Source organism: Cynara cardunculus (assembly GCF_001531365.2).
Source record: "Cynara cardunculus var. scolymus isolate 2C chromosome LG 15, CcrdV1, whole genome shotgun sequence".
Lineage (NCBI taxonomy): Eukaryota > Viridiplantae > Streptophyta > Magnoliopsida > Asterales > Asteraceae > Cynara > Cynara cardunculus.
Genome location: NC_037542.1, coordinates 3,457,542 through 3,474,784, shown reverse-complemented (window position 1 = coordinate 3,474,784; position 17,243 = coordinate 3,457,542). Strand labels below are relative to the sequence as shown.

The following is a 17,243-nucleotide window of genomic DNA, read 5'->3' as shown; positions in this document are numbered from 1 at the left end:
AAAAGAGGATAAATCGAAATATAGYTGCTACACCAAAACTAGGCGTTTGACAAATATAAGCAAACTTAATTTTAAGTTTACATAAAAGTTCTGTTTGATAAGCCAATAAACCAGTGTTTTAGAAGGTTGCTGCAAACAACTTATTGGGATTTTTTTTTTCACCATCTTACAGTTATGCCCGTAGACAATTAAACCATCTTCAATACGTACACCAAATCTTATACCAAAATACCAAATTGACACTAAATCATTCTAAATAGTACACCAAACTTTACACCAACATTTGGTGTAATGAATAGTGCCACACTGAATTTGATATAACACCAGTTATTTACATTAATTGGAGAAAGATAAAAAGAAATATATACCTAAAACCCTACATTTTTTGTGTAAGGTTTAAGGGGTCATTTACACAAATACTTACCAGCCATTAGAGATGGTCAAAAACTGGTCTCGGGCCGCGACCGATTAATTTGGACCGGTCCCGGTCTCGTCGAAATACTAAAGCCCGGTTAAGGGTACTTGTAACCGGTCCCGTGCCAAGTCTAAACCGGTCCTATATTAAAAAAACATTTTCTTTTTATATTTTTAAAAAAAAATTTAAAATACTTTAATGTTATTCAAATACAATTAAAATATCTAATTAAGTCAATCAAATGCATTTATAAAATACATTTTATTGTAGTTTTATAAATGATTTTCAATCAAATACACTTAAAAATTACGTTTTATTATAGTTTTATAATTGATTTTCAATCAAATACACTTAAAAAGTATGTTTTATTGTAAATTTTTCATTTGATTTTCAATCAAATACACTTAAAAAGTTAGAAATACAGAAAAAAATACATTGTTTTTAAAAAAATGGGGCCTATAACCGGTCCCGAGCTGGGCCGGACCTTTTTCTTTGATGAAAACCATAACCGGCGGTCTCAAACCGTCCCGACCGGGCCGCGACGGTCCCATTTGGCCGTCTCTGCCAGCAATGGTTAATACTCACTTGTTTTATTCGTTAAGATTATAATCCATCAAAATAGTATCGTAAGCGACAATTTACTCAATAAACACTAACCAGATAAGAATCATCATCCTCACTTACATGGTCCGACTCTTGATCCTTATTATTGTTTTAATCGGATAAGATTCTCGATCATTGACATGTTCATCCGATTAAAATAAACTATCTGATAAGCATTTATCAGATAAAAAACGAGATGTTAACATAAAAATGGGAGGACCATTCATGTAAGTAAGGAGAAAAAAAGTCAAATCATCAAAAATACCAAATATGCCAAAACCCCATTTATTTCATTGTATACCCACTTTACAGGTGGACACAGCGATTACAGGCTAGTAACCCCTTTCTCTCTCTCATCCTTCCCCCCACCAATTTGTTTGTGAAACCCTAGGAGGAAGACATACCTACATGGTTCTCCTCTAGTCTCTGTCATTCTTGTTGTCTAAAATATAGTTTTTTTTTAAGCTGATTCTCTGTAAGACAGTTCCCACAGTTGTATGGTGGTAGGCTGAAGTGGGGTGGAGTAGAATACAATGTTACGTTTTGAAGATCTTCTTTCAAATTGAAGATTAGGGTTTGTTTCTGGTTTTGAAGGTGTTTTGTTTCTTTTTCTTGAGGGAGGTTCTAAGTGCCTAGGTAGAGAAAGAGCAGGGTTTAAGAATGGCGAATCCGGATTTGCAAATGAACCCTCAAATGGAGCAGATCCATGGTGAAATTCGTGACAATTTTCGAGCCCTCGCGTATGTTATTTAATTATTCATTTAGATCATTTCGTGTTGTTGCTATTTTTCATTATAGTCCATCTAGATGTTAATACCAACTACCGATCTTTGTTCTTGTGATTTTCGTAGTGTTTGTGAACATGGAATTGAGGGTTACAACTTTGAACTTATTGTGCTTCAATTTCGATTTAAAGTAATGCAGCAAATGAATCGTAATTATCTGCTTCATCTGGCACAAAATTAGCATAGGGTGTAAGCAACTTTCGTTTTTTCGCCTTTTAGATCGACCATTTTTCCTTGTACGTGGTACAGCCATGAAGTTGATGGGATGCTTACTTTACTTAGTCTGGCTAGAACTTTATTGTTATTCGTACAAAAGTTTTTTCAGCATACTTGGCATCTTGGATGATTAATGATACATTGTTTCACTTATTGACAACAGATCATCTTGCTGCTTACAATAAGTGCCATTAATTCTATCTACTGATTTCCTGCTTTAGTAGTTATGCAACAAGAGGAGTTTTCATCTAGGATGGTATATTAGCAGTTGCTATATTGTATATCAGTTTCTGGCTAAAAGTAGTATTTCTAGAATCAAATATTCCCAAAAGCTTGGTCTAGAACGGTATAACTGCATGACATGGGTAAAAAGTTTTCTGTTTTAAGTTGGGTTTTTTGAACCTACAAGTTACATGGTGCATAAGGTGCCTTAGGTACCAGTTCTTTTGAGGTGCTCTCAGGGTCTGACAGCATTCAGAAGTATGGAGTGTAAATGGTCAATTTTACAAGATGTAGTTTATGATTATAAACATTTGTAGCTGCTATTGATCAGCTACACTGTCTAAAAACCAGAGCTAGGCGGTCAATCAACCGTCTAGTGCTTAATCACCTAAGCATGGCTTATGGAGGAATCAGCAGAACTATAACTGGTAGACTTCATATATAAAAAATAATTGTTTTTGGAGTAATTAGAAATTTTGATACTATATAAGTTTTTGTACGGTTACTTCTCCAATCAAAGGATCTTGAAGGTTCCCTTCAAGTTGAGAAAAACCAACTGATGAACACAAGTTTAGAAACGTCAATTATTCTTTGGTTAGTATTTTGAAATGCTCTTTAGTGATTAGTCGCTAATCAAAGTGGCAGAGGATGCTAAAGTCTCAGGCGGCCGATTACATGGCCCTAACTAATCGAACCGGCAAGGGGATGCTTGACGCCTATTTATAGCATGGTTTTTTTGGAACACCGCTAGCTACTGGTAGACAATCCTGCCTTGAAAATTAGATGATCTGTGGCGGTCCTTTTTACCATCAATTGAGCAACAAAAAATGTCACTTGGCTATTTTTAACTCCATTCTCTATGGAAGGTGAAGTTGACGTCACTTCTACCTGAAGTCAAGCGCGCAGCAAAACCATTTTGACTTTTTTAAGTTAGGAATGTAGCAATTAATGTCTACTTTCTAGCTTGGAATTATAGCACTAATTTGTGCATTTTTGTCTATATAGTGTTGAGAGTTAATGTTAGTTTCTTTGTTTCCAACCAAGTTATATGTAGATCCACCTTATGTCTTGTATGTATTATTGTATGTGGTGTTCAGTAGAACTGATAGGAGTACTATCATCTAATAATAGAAGAACATATGCTTGGAGATTTTACTTCTAGCATTTAGCAAGATTACTGGCTATTTCCTACATTTTGATGTTAACCCAAGTACTGTACTAATTTCTTTACACTTGCCAATTGTTGAGTGTTGATCATCATGTAGTGTGTTTTACTCTGCATAGCTTATTGAATGAATATCTTCAGCTCTTATGTTATGTATGCTTGAAGTTTTGGTTACACCTAAGTTGGATTGCAGCATACATAAACTCTTTGCAGTACAATTCTATTTTCTTTGAATATGAGGTTTTGGATGAGCATAAGTTGGGTGGGATTTGGATATTTTATGTATATTAGTATATAATCATTGATGGTTGCTCAATGTATATACGGAGCATAAGGTGGCTAACATTAGAATGAGGATATTAGAGAGAAGGTTGATGGGGGTCCTACTGAAGTTGGAGGAGACTGATGCAACACTGCTTGTTTGGTTGGTCTCTCCAATGTAAATCTTTGAGTGCAGCATCGAAAGGTGGGACTTGCGTCAAGATGAAAGCACCAAAAAATGAAGAAGAAAGCCAAGACTAACAAGAGAGGAAGTAATCTAGCGACATTATATGTTCTAGAAATTGACTTAAGATTGGAGAGCATGGGGATGCCATTCATGTTTCTAGATCCTTTATTGGTTGAGTTGTTTTCTAAATTTTTATGGGTTTTATTTTCTATCCACCTTAGGTAGTCAAGGATTCATGCTTGTAGTTGTGCGCCTTATGAAAGGTTATGGCTTGAATGCTTGATACAGGCATGCATACACTTGCTGATCATATCCGTAGCATGCTTGAGAATCTATATTTGAGCACACATGTTGCACTTAAATGCTCTCAGAATCCATCATTCATTGTATGCGCACTTGGCCATGATGTGATGTTGTGCTTATAAATTGTTTTCTAATCTATAGCATGATGTAGCCTTGAGTTTGCCCTCTAATGCAAGTTTTTTCCTCCCTCCACCCAGTTCTGCTGTCTCATAGTGAAGTTTACAAATTTTGGGATATGATTAAGATTAAGTCCTCTTCCTCTTTTGACGATGTACTATTTATGATCTTTTTTCCATTTTAGCTGCTGCACTTTTTTAGTATCATATTGAGTACTTGTAATTCACATCCTTGAAAAAGTTTCTAAACTTGTCACATGTCATTTTTTATATTGAACTTGCGCCGGGGTTTGTTATCTTGTACTCATTCATTTAATATTCAATAAGTACATATTGTTAAGCTGTCTATATATATATATATATATATATATATATAGAATAAATTAGCTATAGGAGTAAATGCTAGTGTCATCAATAGTAACCAAAAGAACAAAGTGGCACACTTAATCTTTTCATGTGGTCAATTGATATGCTTAATCTTCTTTTAAAGAGGCCACCTATATGGTGGAGTGTGAATCATTTTTACTTGAAACTATGTTGAGCCTTAGTGTAGTATTCCTCTTTATTTAGAATGAATGAAGTAAAGCATTCTGATGATTTTCAGAAATGGCTTTCAAAAGCTGGACAAGATTAAAGACTCTACCAGACAAAGTAAACAATTGGAGGATCTTACAGGAAAGATGAGAGAATGTAAAAGGTATTGAGCCTTTCTTTCTTGTTTTCTCTCCCCCATATGTGTTTATTATTATTGTACTTGTTTTAACTTATGCATTTACTGTCATTAGTTCTTTTGAATAGCTCTTGTATAAGTTCCATATAAAAATGCACCTTCTTTCCTAACTGCCAAAGTAATTTTTGTGTTTGTCAATTGAAGCAAGTTTTGTTCTTAAGATGGAGGTTAGACACTCAAAGAAGGAAAGCATTGTATTACTATCCTTTCTAAGTTTGTTGTTCGCTAGGTGATCAAAGTATTGTTGTATCGTCCTTATATGAAGGAGTTCTTTTGGGGGAGGGAGGCTGTCAACTCAGGACATCAGGCGTGGTTCTTTTCCATAACATATCATCTCAATCAATGAGTTGCTCCATATAGACTATTCCTTTGCGTTTTTCATTAATGATTTTCTCTGCATGGTTGTTTTCATTTTTCAGATTTATTTTCCACCTTCCTTTTCCGTGTGCATATCCATATTTGAATCTTTCTTTCTATATCATGATAGAAAAATCTTCTTATCAGATAAAAAGATGATAAATCATCAATGACCGCACTGGTAGTATTGTTTTGTCAGAAACTTACACCAGGATGGATGGTTGAGTTTTAGTCACGACTCATGCATCTGCTCAGTGTAGTATGTTGTGCTTATAAATTGTTCTGAGTGGTTGTGAAGTGTTAAGAAATCCCGCTTATACACATTGGCCTATAGGGTGTTCCAAGAGGGCCTGAATGAAAAACCCAAGCTTACATGAATCATCAAAGAAGGTCCTACAAGTGAAGACTTCTTTTAACAGATTTCAGTCCTACTTAATTCAACCTTTTATCAGGGTAGTGTTGCTCTCAATTCAAAAGCCCTCCACTTGGCTTAACGGATAAAGATATTTTATGTGACCCTAATAAAACGGAATACAGAAGGTGACCTTAAGTCCCATGAACAAATCTCCAGTAGATGCATACCCATTTTCTCTCCCAGTCTCCCTCCAGTGAAAAATTAGTTCATGCCTTATGTGCCAGGGGTTCTTGGGGCATGAGTCAAGCATATAGGGGAATTATTCATCTTTTGGTTGAGATGAATAGGGGGCTTGTTGGCACAATCCCATTTCTTTCTACCTGTCAACAGCCCACAAAAATCTCTCATTTACTTCTTCACTACCATACAGGAAGGCCCTGTGGGGGGAATCCTTTATTCTTGGTGAAGTCCATTTTAAACTATCCAATGAAGAGCAAGTCTTTATCCAAGCTCTCAACTATTGGAGGAAGATCATGTTAGCTTGGGAAAGTTTCCCTCCTAGCTGTTATTAACTCTCCTCTATCTCTATCCCTCCTGATACATCTATACTTTATTCTTGTGACATATTAAACAAGGGAAATTTTTCTCTGTCTCCTACTGGAAGCTTATTATACAATTACTTGATGGGGGTGAAGGAAACAAGTACTTGACATATGTAGAGATTTTGTACCTGGTATCTGTTATTGAAGTTTCATCTTGGCACTCTAAAGGAACCCTGCACTCGGAACTTGATGGATTTGTTTCCCTTTAGGTTGATCAAAGACTTCGATCGTGAAATCAAAGAGGAGGAAAGTAAAAATCCTCCAGAGGTCAGCAAGAAGCTCAATGATGAGAAGCAATCAATGGTAAGACTATGCTTATTGATATCTAGAGCATTCATGTAATTTGTTTTGTTCTCTTTAGTTGTGAAGTATTCCCTTATCAACCTTTATATGAATGTGTACTTGTATACATCCTTCTCATAATGCCTTGAATTGTTACTTTTATCAATTTTCGGATGTTACTTGTCTACTGGGTGTATTGAGTAGGGGATCTTTTCTGCGGTGTGATCTGGTTGGAGTCTTAGGTGGCAACATTCTCCTCAGGGCTAACAATATGAATTAAAATATAATTAATCAGGTTTTGTTAGTCTCAGGAGAAGAGGTGGACAGATCTTACTTCAATTTTTATTTTTTTGATCACTAGTTGATACACTCTGGTGTACTTGTATTGAAATAATATGTAAAAACATATGATTGTTTTCTTTGTTTTGTCCCATCTGATTGAGACAGACCATTGAAGGTAATACTTGTAAAATAAAACCCATCAGAAATCACAGAGCTATGTCATAATTCATTATATGCCATGAAGGCATATTATATCTGGAAGGACAATATAATTTCAAACTTCTCCATTGTAATAACATGCACCTTAAATTCTTGATCTAACTTAGGGGCCGTTTACCTAAATGCTTACCCGGTAAGCACTTACTGTTAGGAGTCAACACTATAATTTATTTTACTGGGTAAGATTGTAGTATATTAAAATGGTAGCATATGCAACAATTTACCCGGTAAGCACTTACCCGGGTAAGGGTCGTCACCCTCACTTACCGAGTAAGACTCTCCATCTTTACCATTGCTCTTACCGGTTATGATTTTTAACCCTTGCCATGTTCATCAGATAAGGAAAAGTACTCGGTAAGCACTTACCACTATAGTAAACGGCCCCTTACATATATCAGATTGGATGTTTGATTCATCAAAGCTCCTAGAGGGTGTATTTTTTGGTTGTCGATAAATGTGAATTTTAATTGGATATCTGTATTTTTAGATTAGAAATAAACCTGATCTTCAGTTGTTTATGTGCTTCTTTATCCTTGTCTTTTAGAATGTTAGATTTCTGAAGCTTTTTGATCCATTTAAGATAGTAATGACATACGATATGGTGATTTGGATTTTCTTTGTTGACAGATTTTCCCATTTTAATAGCCATCTCTTTGAGCGTAGAAACTGGATTATACACACGTGTTGTCCATCACATTTATTTACTTATGTGTGGTTATGTTCCTGTAACTCGTCTCATTTTACACAATGCTTCTGTGTTTGCAGATCAAAGAGCTAAATTCATATGTGGCCTTGAGAAAGACGTAAGTGCATTTATTTTTCTTAGATTGTGTAATTATGGATCTCCATTTTTGGAGATACATCTGAACACCCATGTTGATATCTGATGATTCTGGTTTTCAATTGCAATTTATCACCCAAAAATATTCTGTTCACATGCTATGGCTAGGTATTCCATCTTGAATGGTATCGTCTTATGCTGTTTTAGTTCATCTACCAAGCATGCATCCAAAAAGTTTGACATAAAAACATACAGCTTGCATAAAGTATATTTTTGTTAGTTGGAAAAACAATGAAAAATTTCTTTACCCAAGATATTTTTTATTCTATTACTTGTTATATTCTAGTCAATCTAATTGATTAAGGTTTGAAGCCTGGTATTAACACCTCTAGAAAAAAACCTGATTTCATGCAGTCTATGGTTTGGAAAGTGAATAAATATGAAAGATAAGAGCTAGGATTCATATTGATGGTTTAGTATAGTGAAAACATGTTGATATTGATATTATTATGGAATCCAGATATCAAAGCACTCTTGGAAACAAGAGGGTTGAACTTTTTGACATGGGAGCAGGCGGTAGTGAACCTATGGCTGATGACAATACTCAGGTGGCATCAGGTGAGATGGACTGCTTTAAAAGAAAAGAAATGATATGATGGTTCATTGGATAATAACAAGTGATGAGTGGTTGTTTGTGTAGAAATGTCGAATCAGGAGCTTGTTCAAGCTGGCATGAAGACAATGGATGAGACTGATCAGGCCATTGCACGCTCCCAACAGGTGATCTCACTTAACTTGATTAATAAATTTTAGTAGTTGGTGACTTGTATAATGTATGTGTATGTACACAGGTAGTTCAACAAACGGTTGAAGTGGGAACCCAAACTGCTGCCAATTTGAAAGGCCAAGTAAGTTAGTTGGATTGATTTGTTGTTGGTTGAGTAAGTAAGTTAGTTGTATAGTAAGTTGAAGAATGTTTGCTTGTTTGTTTATTTGTTCAGACGGATCAAATGGGACGTATTGTGAATGAACTGGACACGATTCAGTTCTCTATTAAAAAGGCATCTCAGCTTGTGAAGGAGATAGGACGGCAGGTACATTGGTGTTTTTTATTGCGTAGTAAATTGAAGACATAGATATTGACTACTTATATACATATATGTATGTACATATGTATATATTATACATATGCAGGTGGCTACGGATAAATGCATCATGCTATTTCTATTCCTTATCGTGTGTGGTGTGATTGCCATTATTATTGTCAAGGTAAACCAATCAATGATGAACTAATTATGTGTTTTTGTTGTGATGAATGTGTTAAGTTTGTAATGATTTGTGTGTGGTGTTGATAGATTGTGAACCCACATAACAAAGACATCAGAGACATACCAGGGTTAGCTCCTCCAGCTCCAGCTGCTGCAAGGAGACTATTAGCAGTGGCACAAGGGCATTTTTGACTTTTTGAGAGAAGAAAAGATGATTGCTTGATTGATTGTTGTTGGATTGTGTGGTAATGTTTTTATTCTATTTTATTTTATGTGAAAGGGAGAAATAGAGATGAATGTAAATGGTTGTAAATGGCTTCATTACTGTTGTGGTTGAATTGGAACAACATATTACTATTATTTTATGGTGTTGAGCCCATGAGTTTCACTTTAACCACATTCATTCATTTGCTTCTTTATCAAATACCCAATTGAGGAACAATCTCGTTACCATTTAGCATAGCACCGTAACATATGCATACAAGTAATTGGAGTTTATTGGTTTTTATGCACATGTGCAAATTGCTTACAAAGTACTTGTGTGTACATGTGCATACCCTCTTGATTAGTGGTTATTAGGGTGTTAAAAAAGTTCATTTTTTTTCGGTTTTCGCCTGAATTTGACCCACGTTATAGTTACATATAGGTTATACCAAGTGGATTGGTTTCTACAATAACCCAACAAGTACAAGGTGGATTCAAACATAACGTCAACCAAGTGTAAGTCGTAATACTCCATATTTTCGACACTAGATAATAATATAATTAACCAAGTTAGCAAACGGCTATTATCATGATTAAAATAAAAGAAACCACAACTTTTGATTTTCAACGTCGTTGCCAAAGATTTACTAACGTCTAACAAAGCAACCTAGCGTAGTTAATCTTTGAAATCCATCTTTAGTGGCATGATACTTTCGGACACGACATACAGAATCCATTATACAACAATGCCGCCAACAAACGATGATTTACATCAACCAAGACGATACTAAAAATGGAGATACATAACCGTTCGATTTGTGCATCTCTACTTTACAAGGTGCTTGTTGAAAAAACATGAGATTTCTCACTTAAGTCGTAACATAACTTGCACCATAAATCTTTTTTTTTTTATTAACCTGGATATTCAACCCACTATGCGAACCGACTAATCCCAGAACGACCACCTGCTTTGCAGATAGCCCGGAGTCACCGCATTTGAACCTCCATGGCCACAAGGGGATTTTTATTCTCCTTGGATTTGAACCTAGGACCTCCTGGTTCTTTCGACCTTTGAAGCCAAGCTCAAACCAATCCGGCACCACCTTTCTGGTTTTGCAACATAAATCTTTTGAACATGGGAATAGAATGGAAAGAGGGTGCTCTATATTTATCATTTTAATAATAATAAATTATAGTTTAATCACAATTCATACAGTCCAATCTTGTTTTATTACAGAAAACCACTTTCCAATCACCATAATATCATATGGAACAGAAAACACACAGAGTAATATCAATTTTAACCTCATTCAGCTCTATTTTGGTTCAACAAAAATTAACCTCACATGCTACAATACACTGCTTCATTTGGTTCTACCCTTTTACTTTTCCATAACAAAGAAGAAAAAAAGAAGCAATTTTGGGTGGTTAAGCCACATACATGAACATCAACATCCCTAAAGGTAAAAAGGTAAACGTATGGATACTATTTATGTATATGAGATCATGCATCTCGGCTGCTAAGCTGTGATCGCCCAATATGCGAAAGCCTCGAAGAAGCCATAAGAGGCACCTCTTCATCTACATTCATATCACTAACCTTCCCACCACTACTTGTATCGAAATCATCATTGTTGTTATCACCTCCTGCTGCTGCATATATATTATTTGATGACTTCTTCTCGAGCCTCCAATCCTGTAAATTAGTAACTCGGTTGTTCAAATTCATTCTACATTTTCATTTCTAAATGAAATCAGGATGAAAACCGACCTTTGTCATTCGTTCTGGGATGCTATCTGCAGGAGTTTGAGATGCTTTAACATCCTTCACCTTTATGTAGTTGTACATGACTACGCCACAAAGTGCTGCACACAATAATAACCATCCATCACTAATCAAAGTCACAAGCCATAGATTAAAATACGTTTCAGTCCAACACACTCCATACCGATGGCATATCCAATAATATTCAGCCCAGTAATGGCAGACTCTGGAAATATTACGGTTGAAAGAGCTATAAGTATCCAATCTTTCAGGACCCCAGCAACTCGAATGGTAACTGCTCCAGTTCTACCAATCACTAGGAAAATTGAGAAGTTCAATGCTAAAGCACATACGGCATTGGAGAAGAAAATCCAGAAATTGAACTGAATCTGTGAAACTTCCATGCCAGTCTTCTCCAAGAAATACCAAGGCACAAACAGGAACGCAAAACTGGAAAACCAAAAAACAAAGACTCAGTCTTGCCACATTAGCAAGCGGTACCAGCCCTTCAAAAACAGGAAAAGTAAAGAGTGTGCGTGCATGTTGTTATTGACGATTAAATATCAAAACCTCTTTATTATTGTATATCATTTGACAAATGGATAGCACAACGAATGGCCCAAGATCTTCAGATCAGGTCAAAAGAACATACTACAGCTCTACTAGTATTAAATGACAAACACCAAATATTATTATTTTTTTCTTGGAGCTCCAACTAAAACAAGCAAACAGTGGGCATGGAGCGATGTTGACAGCCAAGACTTTTTAGAAGCAATAATCCTAGTGCATAAGTAAATATTTGTTGACATCGACTTTATAACCCTACCCCATGTCCCAACTAATTTTGTTTACATAAATGTCCTCAAGAAACTGGGAAGAGGTCAGGGAATAACCCAAAAAAACAAATAGAACATCAAAAAGTACACAAAACTTTTCCTCATGGAGATTAACTGTTTATAAGAAGAAAGAACTGCAATCCAGTACCTGCAAGGAGCTATGTAATATAAGCTTGTAATCGGGTTTAGATTTAAACCCTTCTTTTGCAGGAGGACTTGAGTTAACACTAGCCTCAAAGCTTCTGCAAAAATACCCGTGACCTGGTAAAGCGTACCAACTATATTAAAATGGATTTCCCCATACGAGGAGATCACAACTCCAACGCTGACCAGCAACATGTTCAAGAACACATCCCACCTAAGCTTGTCCGTGCCACATAAAACAGCCATGATAAGTGTTGCCACCGGCACTGTATCCATTTTCAGTCGTCAGCTATAATCAGATAGATGCAGTAATTGGAACAAGAGATATGGAAATCACTTTGACTTACTTAGGGCTTTCAGCATCTGAATGAAGGCCACTGATATATGCAAGTAAGCAGTGTTGCCAAACCTGCAGGACAGTATAGCCATGTCAAGTTACTTATCTAAAGATGTCTATACAATTTAACACCTACAACAAATATAGCAAGCGAATGCATCCATCACAAAAGCCAATTGGCAGTATGTGGCAGCAGCATTATTGTATGTTAAACTTTGAGGGATCTTTTTTGGCAATAAACGTAAATCCCGATTTCTTTTATCACAAATAAGTATAGCCTAATGACTAAGTTGACAAAACACAGTGTAAAATATAAAAAGTAAAAACATCCAACAACCACTTCCATATTCAAAAGAGATGTCTTTAAATTGATCAATGTAATGCAAATGGTTCATACCAGAGACTTGATGCAAAGAAAGCGCTGATGGGAACTACACATGTCGCATATCTACCATGCCCACGAAAAGAGAAATTTAGTGGAAGGTTAAAAACTGAAGAAAAATACAAATAAATTGATTTAATCTTTTATATATATATATATATATATATATATATCTTACATTTCAAAGGTCATTTTAACAGGGGCAACAACCTGCAGTATGATGGAGAAAGAAGAGAAGTGGCAAATTAGTATGAACTTGGTTCATGTAATAGCTTTCAACAGTTTGAACTAACCAGAACCAGATAAACTCTTCAGTTCATATTAAAATTTCTAAAACTTGAGATGGAAATCATGAAATTACTCCATTATCCCAAGGCGTACAACGTGAGGGCTTATATTGTTTTCTTGGGATTGCCAAAAGCAGCATAGCAGCATAGTACTCGGCTTTTCTGTTTCATAATTATATGTAAACCAAGCAATGGGTATCTAATAAGATGATTTCAGGGACATGTAAGAGTTGAAAGTTCAGTTCAGGAACAGTGATAAAATCTTGAGTTACGGATCCCTGTACCTGGGATACATTCTGCTAGACTTATACTTTCAATAACTTCAAATGAGATATATGACAAGTGAAACATGTTTCTATATAAAAAATGTAGGTAACTTACTTGAGAAGCACAATTAAATTATAGGAGTGTGATCAATATGCTATATCATCGTTGGATCATATAAGTAAGATGAATATAAGTATCATTGTCTACATAGCATGGCAGAACAAAGACTTCTAAAACATTAATATACGTAGATCTTACACATTTGAAATCACTTAGTGATTGGTATTACTTGAAAAATGGATTTATGTCTACGATTAAGATGGCATATCAATAAGTAATTTCAGCTGATGGGATGATAATATATAAAGAATAGAGATTATTGAAAATACTCGAAAAGAACAATACCTTGAAAACACGAACAAGAAGGAATGATACAGCTCCAGAAAAGCCCATGTGTATCATAGTAAGTGTGATAGGAAAGGGAAAATTGAAGTACTTCGGAGAGAGAACCCACTGCAAGTAAATAAAATGATAGTAGGTAAGATGGAATTTATTCGGAGAAGTACAATGAAATACAAATGCATGCATTGATTAGTCATAAGATATGAATTAGTAGAACCACCAAACCATAAGCACATACTGACGGCCGCACACTGTTCAGAAATACTAAAGATCTAAAAACTTAGGGAACAATTATATGAAGAAACAAAATATGATGTGCTTATGGAATATATACAGGTGATGAAGGGGGTCAAGCTCAAGGACAGTCGTAGAACCACGTAGCCAAATCAGGCTTTGATGAACCCAAGGTTGCTTGTTGCCAGCAAACCAGAAAACAGAAAGCAAGCACAGCTGTTGGATTTACTAAACTCGGTTTTCATAATCCATAGTCATTCTTGTCTAGCATCACAAGTGATACCCATCAATCCATGAGCAAACATAATGCTGATAGTCCTAACTTCTTAAGGAGTTCACAGCTCAGCATCACAAATACCCATAAAATATCTTTAGAGAAAGATATCTATGTCTAACAGAAGAAAACATTTGTTTAACTGATCTTAAGTGCAGCAGGACACATGTGATCAAGAGATATTGCTGATTTACAGAGATGCCTTGGCATTTCAATTTCCATATTACAGAACATGTAGAATTTTCCATTTGCATTATTGAAACCTCTGCACCAACTTTTAGAAGAACATCTACATGAAAAGAGCACACACATCCGATGGCCCATCATAAAGAATCATAAGTAAACAGTAGCATAAATGTTGAGACTGAAGGTGAAAAGTAGTTACCTTGTTGTACAGAATAACTCCAGATGACAGCAAGATGTAGATTAATAGGTACAGGTAAGTCAAGAAAAGTGACTTGTTAATCATTTCTCTGGCAGCTTAATTCACAAGTTTGTTATCAGTTCCCAGATCTCAATTATACAATGAGATTCTCTCCCCAAACCAGATGATCAATATTTGGATTTTCCGACCAGAAAGCTAATCCACTTATTACAAGAGAGGAGAGAACTTCATCTTTGTCAAGCTACAAATGATAGCCTCCTGCAAATGACACAGCTGAAAACCCTTCAATTTAAAGAAGATGTAAACAAGCCTTGTAAAGCTAGATTCCACTTCACAAACATTACTTTGTAATCGTATAACAAATAATGAAATTAAGCAGACCAGCTAAAAGAATCTCAGAACCTTATGCACTTAAATATCAGTGGTGTAGCTAAAATGGTAAACATTGGATGCCTAGAAGTGATACATTTGAAGTGTATGCATTGCCAAGATAGTAAAAGTAAGCACAGGTGAATTTTTTTTCTTAAGATGGATAAAGCACTGACATCTTAGACAAGTACTTCAAGATGGACTTCAATGCTTTATGTAGGGAAGGCCATAACTGAAGTCAACCAAGAAAGGTAAGAAGAGTATGATTATATGCACCTCGCTGTAGAGAATTGATAGATAGATGTTGCAGCTGGCCCTCGGAATAATATTGATTAACGAGTACTGCCAACTGACTTTTCACTTTTCAGTCTGCTAGGGTGTTAGTACCATCATATGCTATTACATATATCACTGTCTTTATTATGGTGATTATTTTCCATGTTGTGTAGATACCAATCTTCAAGGGTGAATTTCAACTCATCTCAGACAGTTTCTTCCATGCATCTCAATTTGGTATTAGTATGGTCTACAAAAGAGGTACAAATTTTACCATTTTGATATTTGAATAAGAGTATGCAACGAATGTTAATTTGTGGTAGCAAATTGCCCACCAGATCTCTTTTGTCAAATTAAGATTTCATCGTGGAAGTGATCCAAAGGTTCAGAAACTTTGCATTGTAAATAAATGTTTATTTTGACTACCCATAAAATTGTAATGTGTTTAATGCCTTGCTTTGATCTTTTTCACTTTCATTTCTTTCACCTATTTTTAGTTTAGCTACAGTCTTGGTGTGTGTGAGTTCAGCAAAACTTCATATTTGACTGTGATCAAACTCGACCATCTTTTCCACCTTCAATTTTGTAGACCAATGCTTATTTGAATGTAGAATATCATAACAATGAACATTGATGAAAAATCCATATTTCTTTATGCCTTCACTTGTTGCTGATCAATGTGAGATAAGGTCCCATTCAACAGGACATTGTTTAAACTAAAAATAATCCCACCTTAAACATGCTGAGCCGCTTAAAGCATTCCGTGAACAAATTTGAAATGTGATAGAATTACAGTGAACTGAAGTTCTTATGCAGTTTTTCCTCCTCTTTCGGTTTCAAGCATTACAGTCGTACTTAGATCTACTACAACTTAAGGCAGAATTCTAATTCGCACTTCCATTTCATGGCAATAGTTCCACAGATTACATCCGGTACCAATTTTACCACTGAATGGGAGTAGAATCCGCACTAGTAGACACATAAATACGATTTTATAAAGAAAATAGTCTCCATCCCTGCGGTTACCAGGCAATAAAAAACTAAATCCGAGTCCAGATACTTTGAGATTGCAAAAGCGAAGTATAAACAGATAAAATCAGGTTTAAAATCAGTACATTGAAGTAAACAAATAGGCATTCTGCTAAACGGTAATGTAAAAGCTGAATCTGTTGAAACAAATCTGGTGATCTACATATGCGAAATAAAAGAAAAGTAGAAAACAGTTAGGACCTTTGAAGATCGATTGCTCCAATGCTCTTTGGAGAACTGTGTGCAGCAGATCCCCCAAGTCGCTACCACGAAGAAGAGTAACTCATATATTTACTCCACAGACTCTGTGAGAGAGAGAGTGTGTGTGTGTGTGTGTAAATGGACGGAGGTTTGGCGAAATGAAACACATACACATACGAGATCTTTGTTTCCCCAATCAGCAAAAACTAATGGTTTCCATTTCAAGCCCTTAACTATGAGTATTATGTTATTGTACCTTTTTCTTCTTAAAACCCATACAAACTCAAATAGAATTTAGGATGGGTTCGCTTGATAGTGAAGGTGAGAAGTGTAAGAAATGATCTCCACCGTTGGATGTATATTAGGATAAGATACACCGGATCAAACCCGTATCAAACGAGATTCATAGGTGAGTTTGGAAATAAAGGTGATCAAGGGTCCAAATCCTTTCTTATGTTTATCACCTTAACTCTTATTCTCACACGATCTTTCGTTTGTCTACTTTACTATCAAAACCAAACATTTTTTATTTTGTTATAGTTTTATAAATTCTTTTTCATCTTGTTCTCGTTAGCTTTTCCGTAGGTGCAAAGCCGCTCGCCCTAATGAGTAAGCGCGAGAGGGAGAGGGAGAGTGAAAGGAATTTCAAACAGCTCATTCAGTTTCCTTTGACAAGGCAGCTAAGGCTCCAGCTTCGCTTTC

General features: G+C 35.7%; 2 protein-coding genes across 2 annotated transcripts; one reads left to right on the top strand and one right to left on the bottom strand.

The window, feature by feature from the left end:
• Positions 1 to 1,327: 1,327 nt before the first annotated feature.
• LOC112527463 (novel plant SNARE 13) lies at positions 1,328 to 9,546 on the top strand. The gene is made up of 10 exons (XM_025138137.1): positions 1,328 to 1,758; positions 4,878 to 4,970; positions 6,527 to 6,620; positions 7,866 to 7,903; positions 8,402 to 8,499; positions 8,582 to 8,661; positions 8,733 to 8,789; positions 8,883 to 8,975; positions 9,076 to 9,150; positions 9,237 to 9,546. The coding sequence occupies exons 1-10, from the start codon at positions 1,679 to 1,681 to the stop codon at positions 9,339 to 9,341; spliced, it is 813 nt and encodes a 270-aa protein (XP_024993905.1). The 5' UTR covers positions 1,328 to 1,678; the 3' UTR covers positions 9,342 to 9,546.
• Positions 9,547 to 10,567: 1,021 nt separating this feature from the next.
• Positions 10,568 to 16,691, bottom strand: LOC112527935 (probable sugar phosphate/phosphate translocator At3g17430). Its single transcript, XM_025138798.1, has 10 exons — positions 16,542 to 16,691; positions 14,667 to 14,924; positions 13,777 to 13,884; positions 12,996 to 13,027; positions 12,833 to 12,883; positions 12,446 to 12,507; positions 12,103 to 12,364; positions 11,303 to 11,568; positions 11,125 to 11,219; positions 10,568 to 11,049 (listed from the first exon to the last, which is right to left on the bottom strand). The coding sequence occupies exons 2-10, from the start codon at positions 14,748 to 14,750 to the stop codon at positions 10,858 to 10,860; spliced, it is 1,152 nt and encodes a 383-aa protein (XP_024994566.1). The 5' UTR covers positions 14,751 to 14,924; positions 16,542 to 16,691; the 3' UTR covers positions 10,568 to 10,857.
• Between the last annotated feature and the right edge of the window lie 552 nt (positions 16,692 to 17,243).

Excerpts from the sequence above, each read along its gene's own strand:
- LOC112527463 (XM_025138137.1), top strand. The coding sequence starts at position 1,679 with ATGGCGAATCCGGATTTGCAAATGAACCCTCAAATGGAGCAGATCCAT. Across the intron at positions 1,759-4,877 it reads GACAATTTTCGAGCCCTCGC|AAATGGCTTTCAAAAGCTGG; the intron begins GTATGTTATTTA and ends GATGATTTTCAG. Across the intron at positions 8,500-8,581 it reads CAATACTCAGGTGGCATCAG|AAATGTCGAATCAGGAGCTT; the intron begins GTGAGATGGACT and ends TTGTTTGTGTAG.
- LOC112527935 (XM_025138798.1), bottom strand. The coding sequence starts at position 14,750 with ATGATTAACAAGTCACTTTTCTTGACTTACCTGTACCTATTAATCTAC. Across the intron at positions 13,885-14,666 it reads GAGTTATTCTGTACAACAAG|TGGGTTCTCTCTCCGAAGTA; the intron begins GTAACTACTTTT and ends ATTTACTTGCAG. Across the intron at positions 12,365-12,445 it reads TCAGATGCTGAAAGCCCTAA|TGCCGGTGGCAACACTTATC; the intron begins GTAAGTCAAAGT and ends AAATGGATACAG.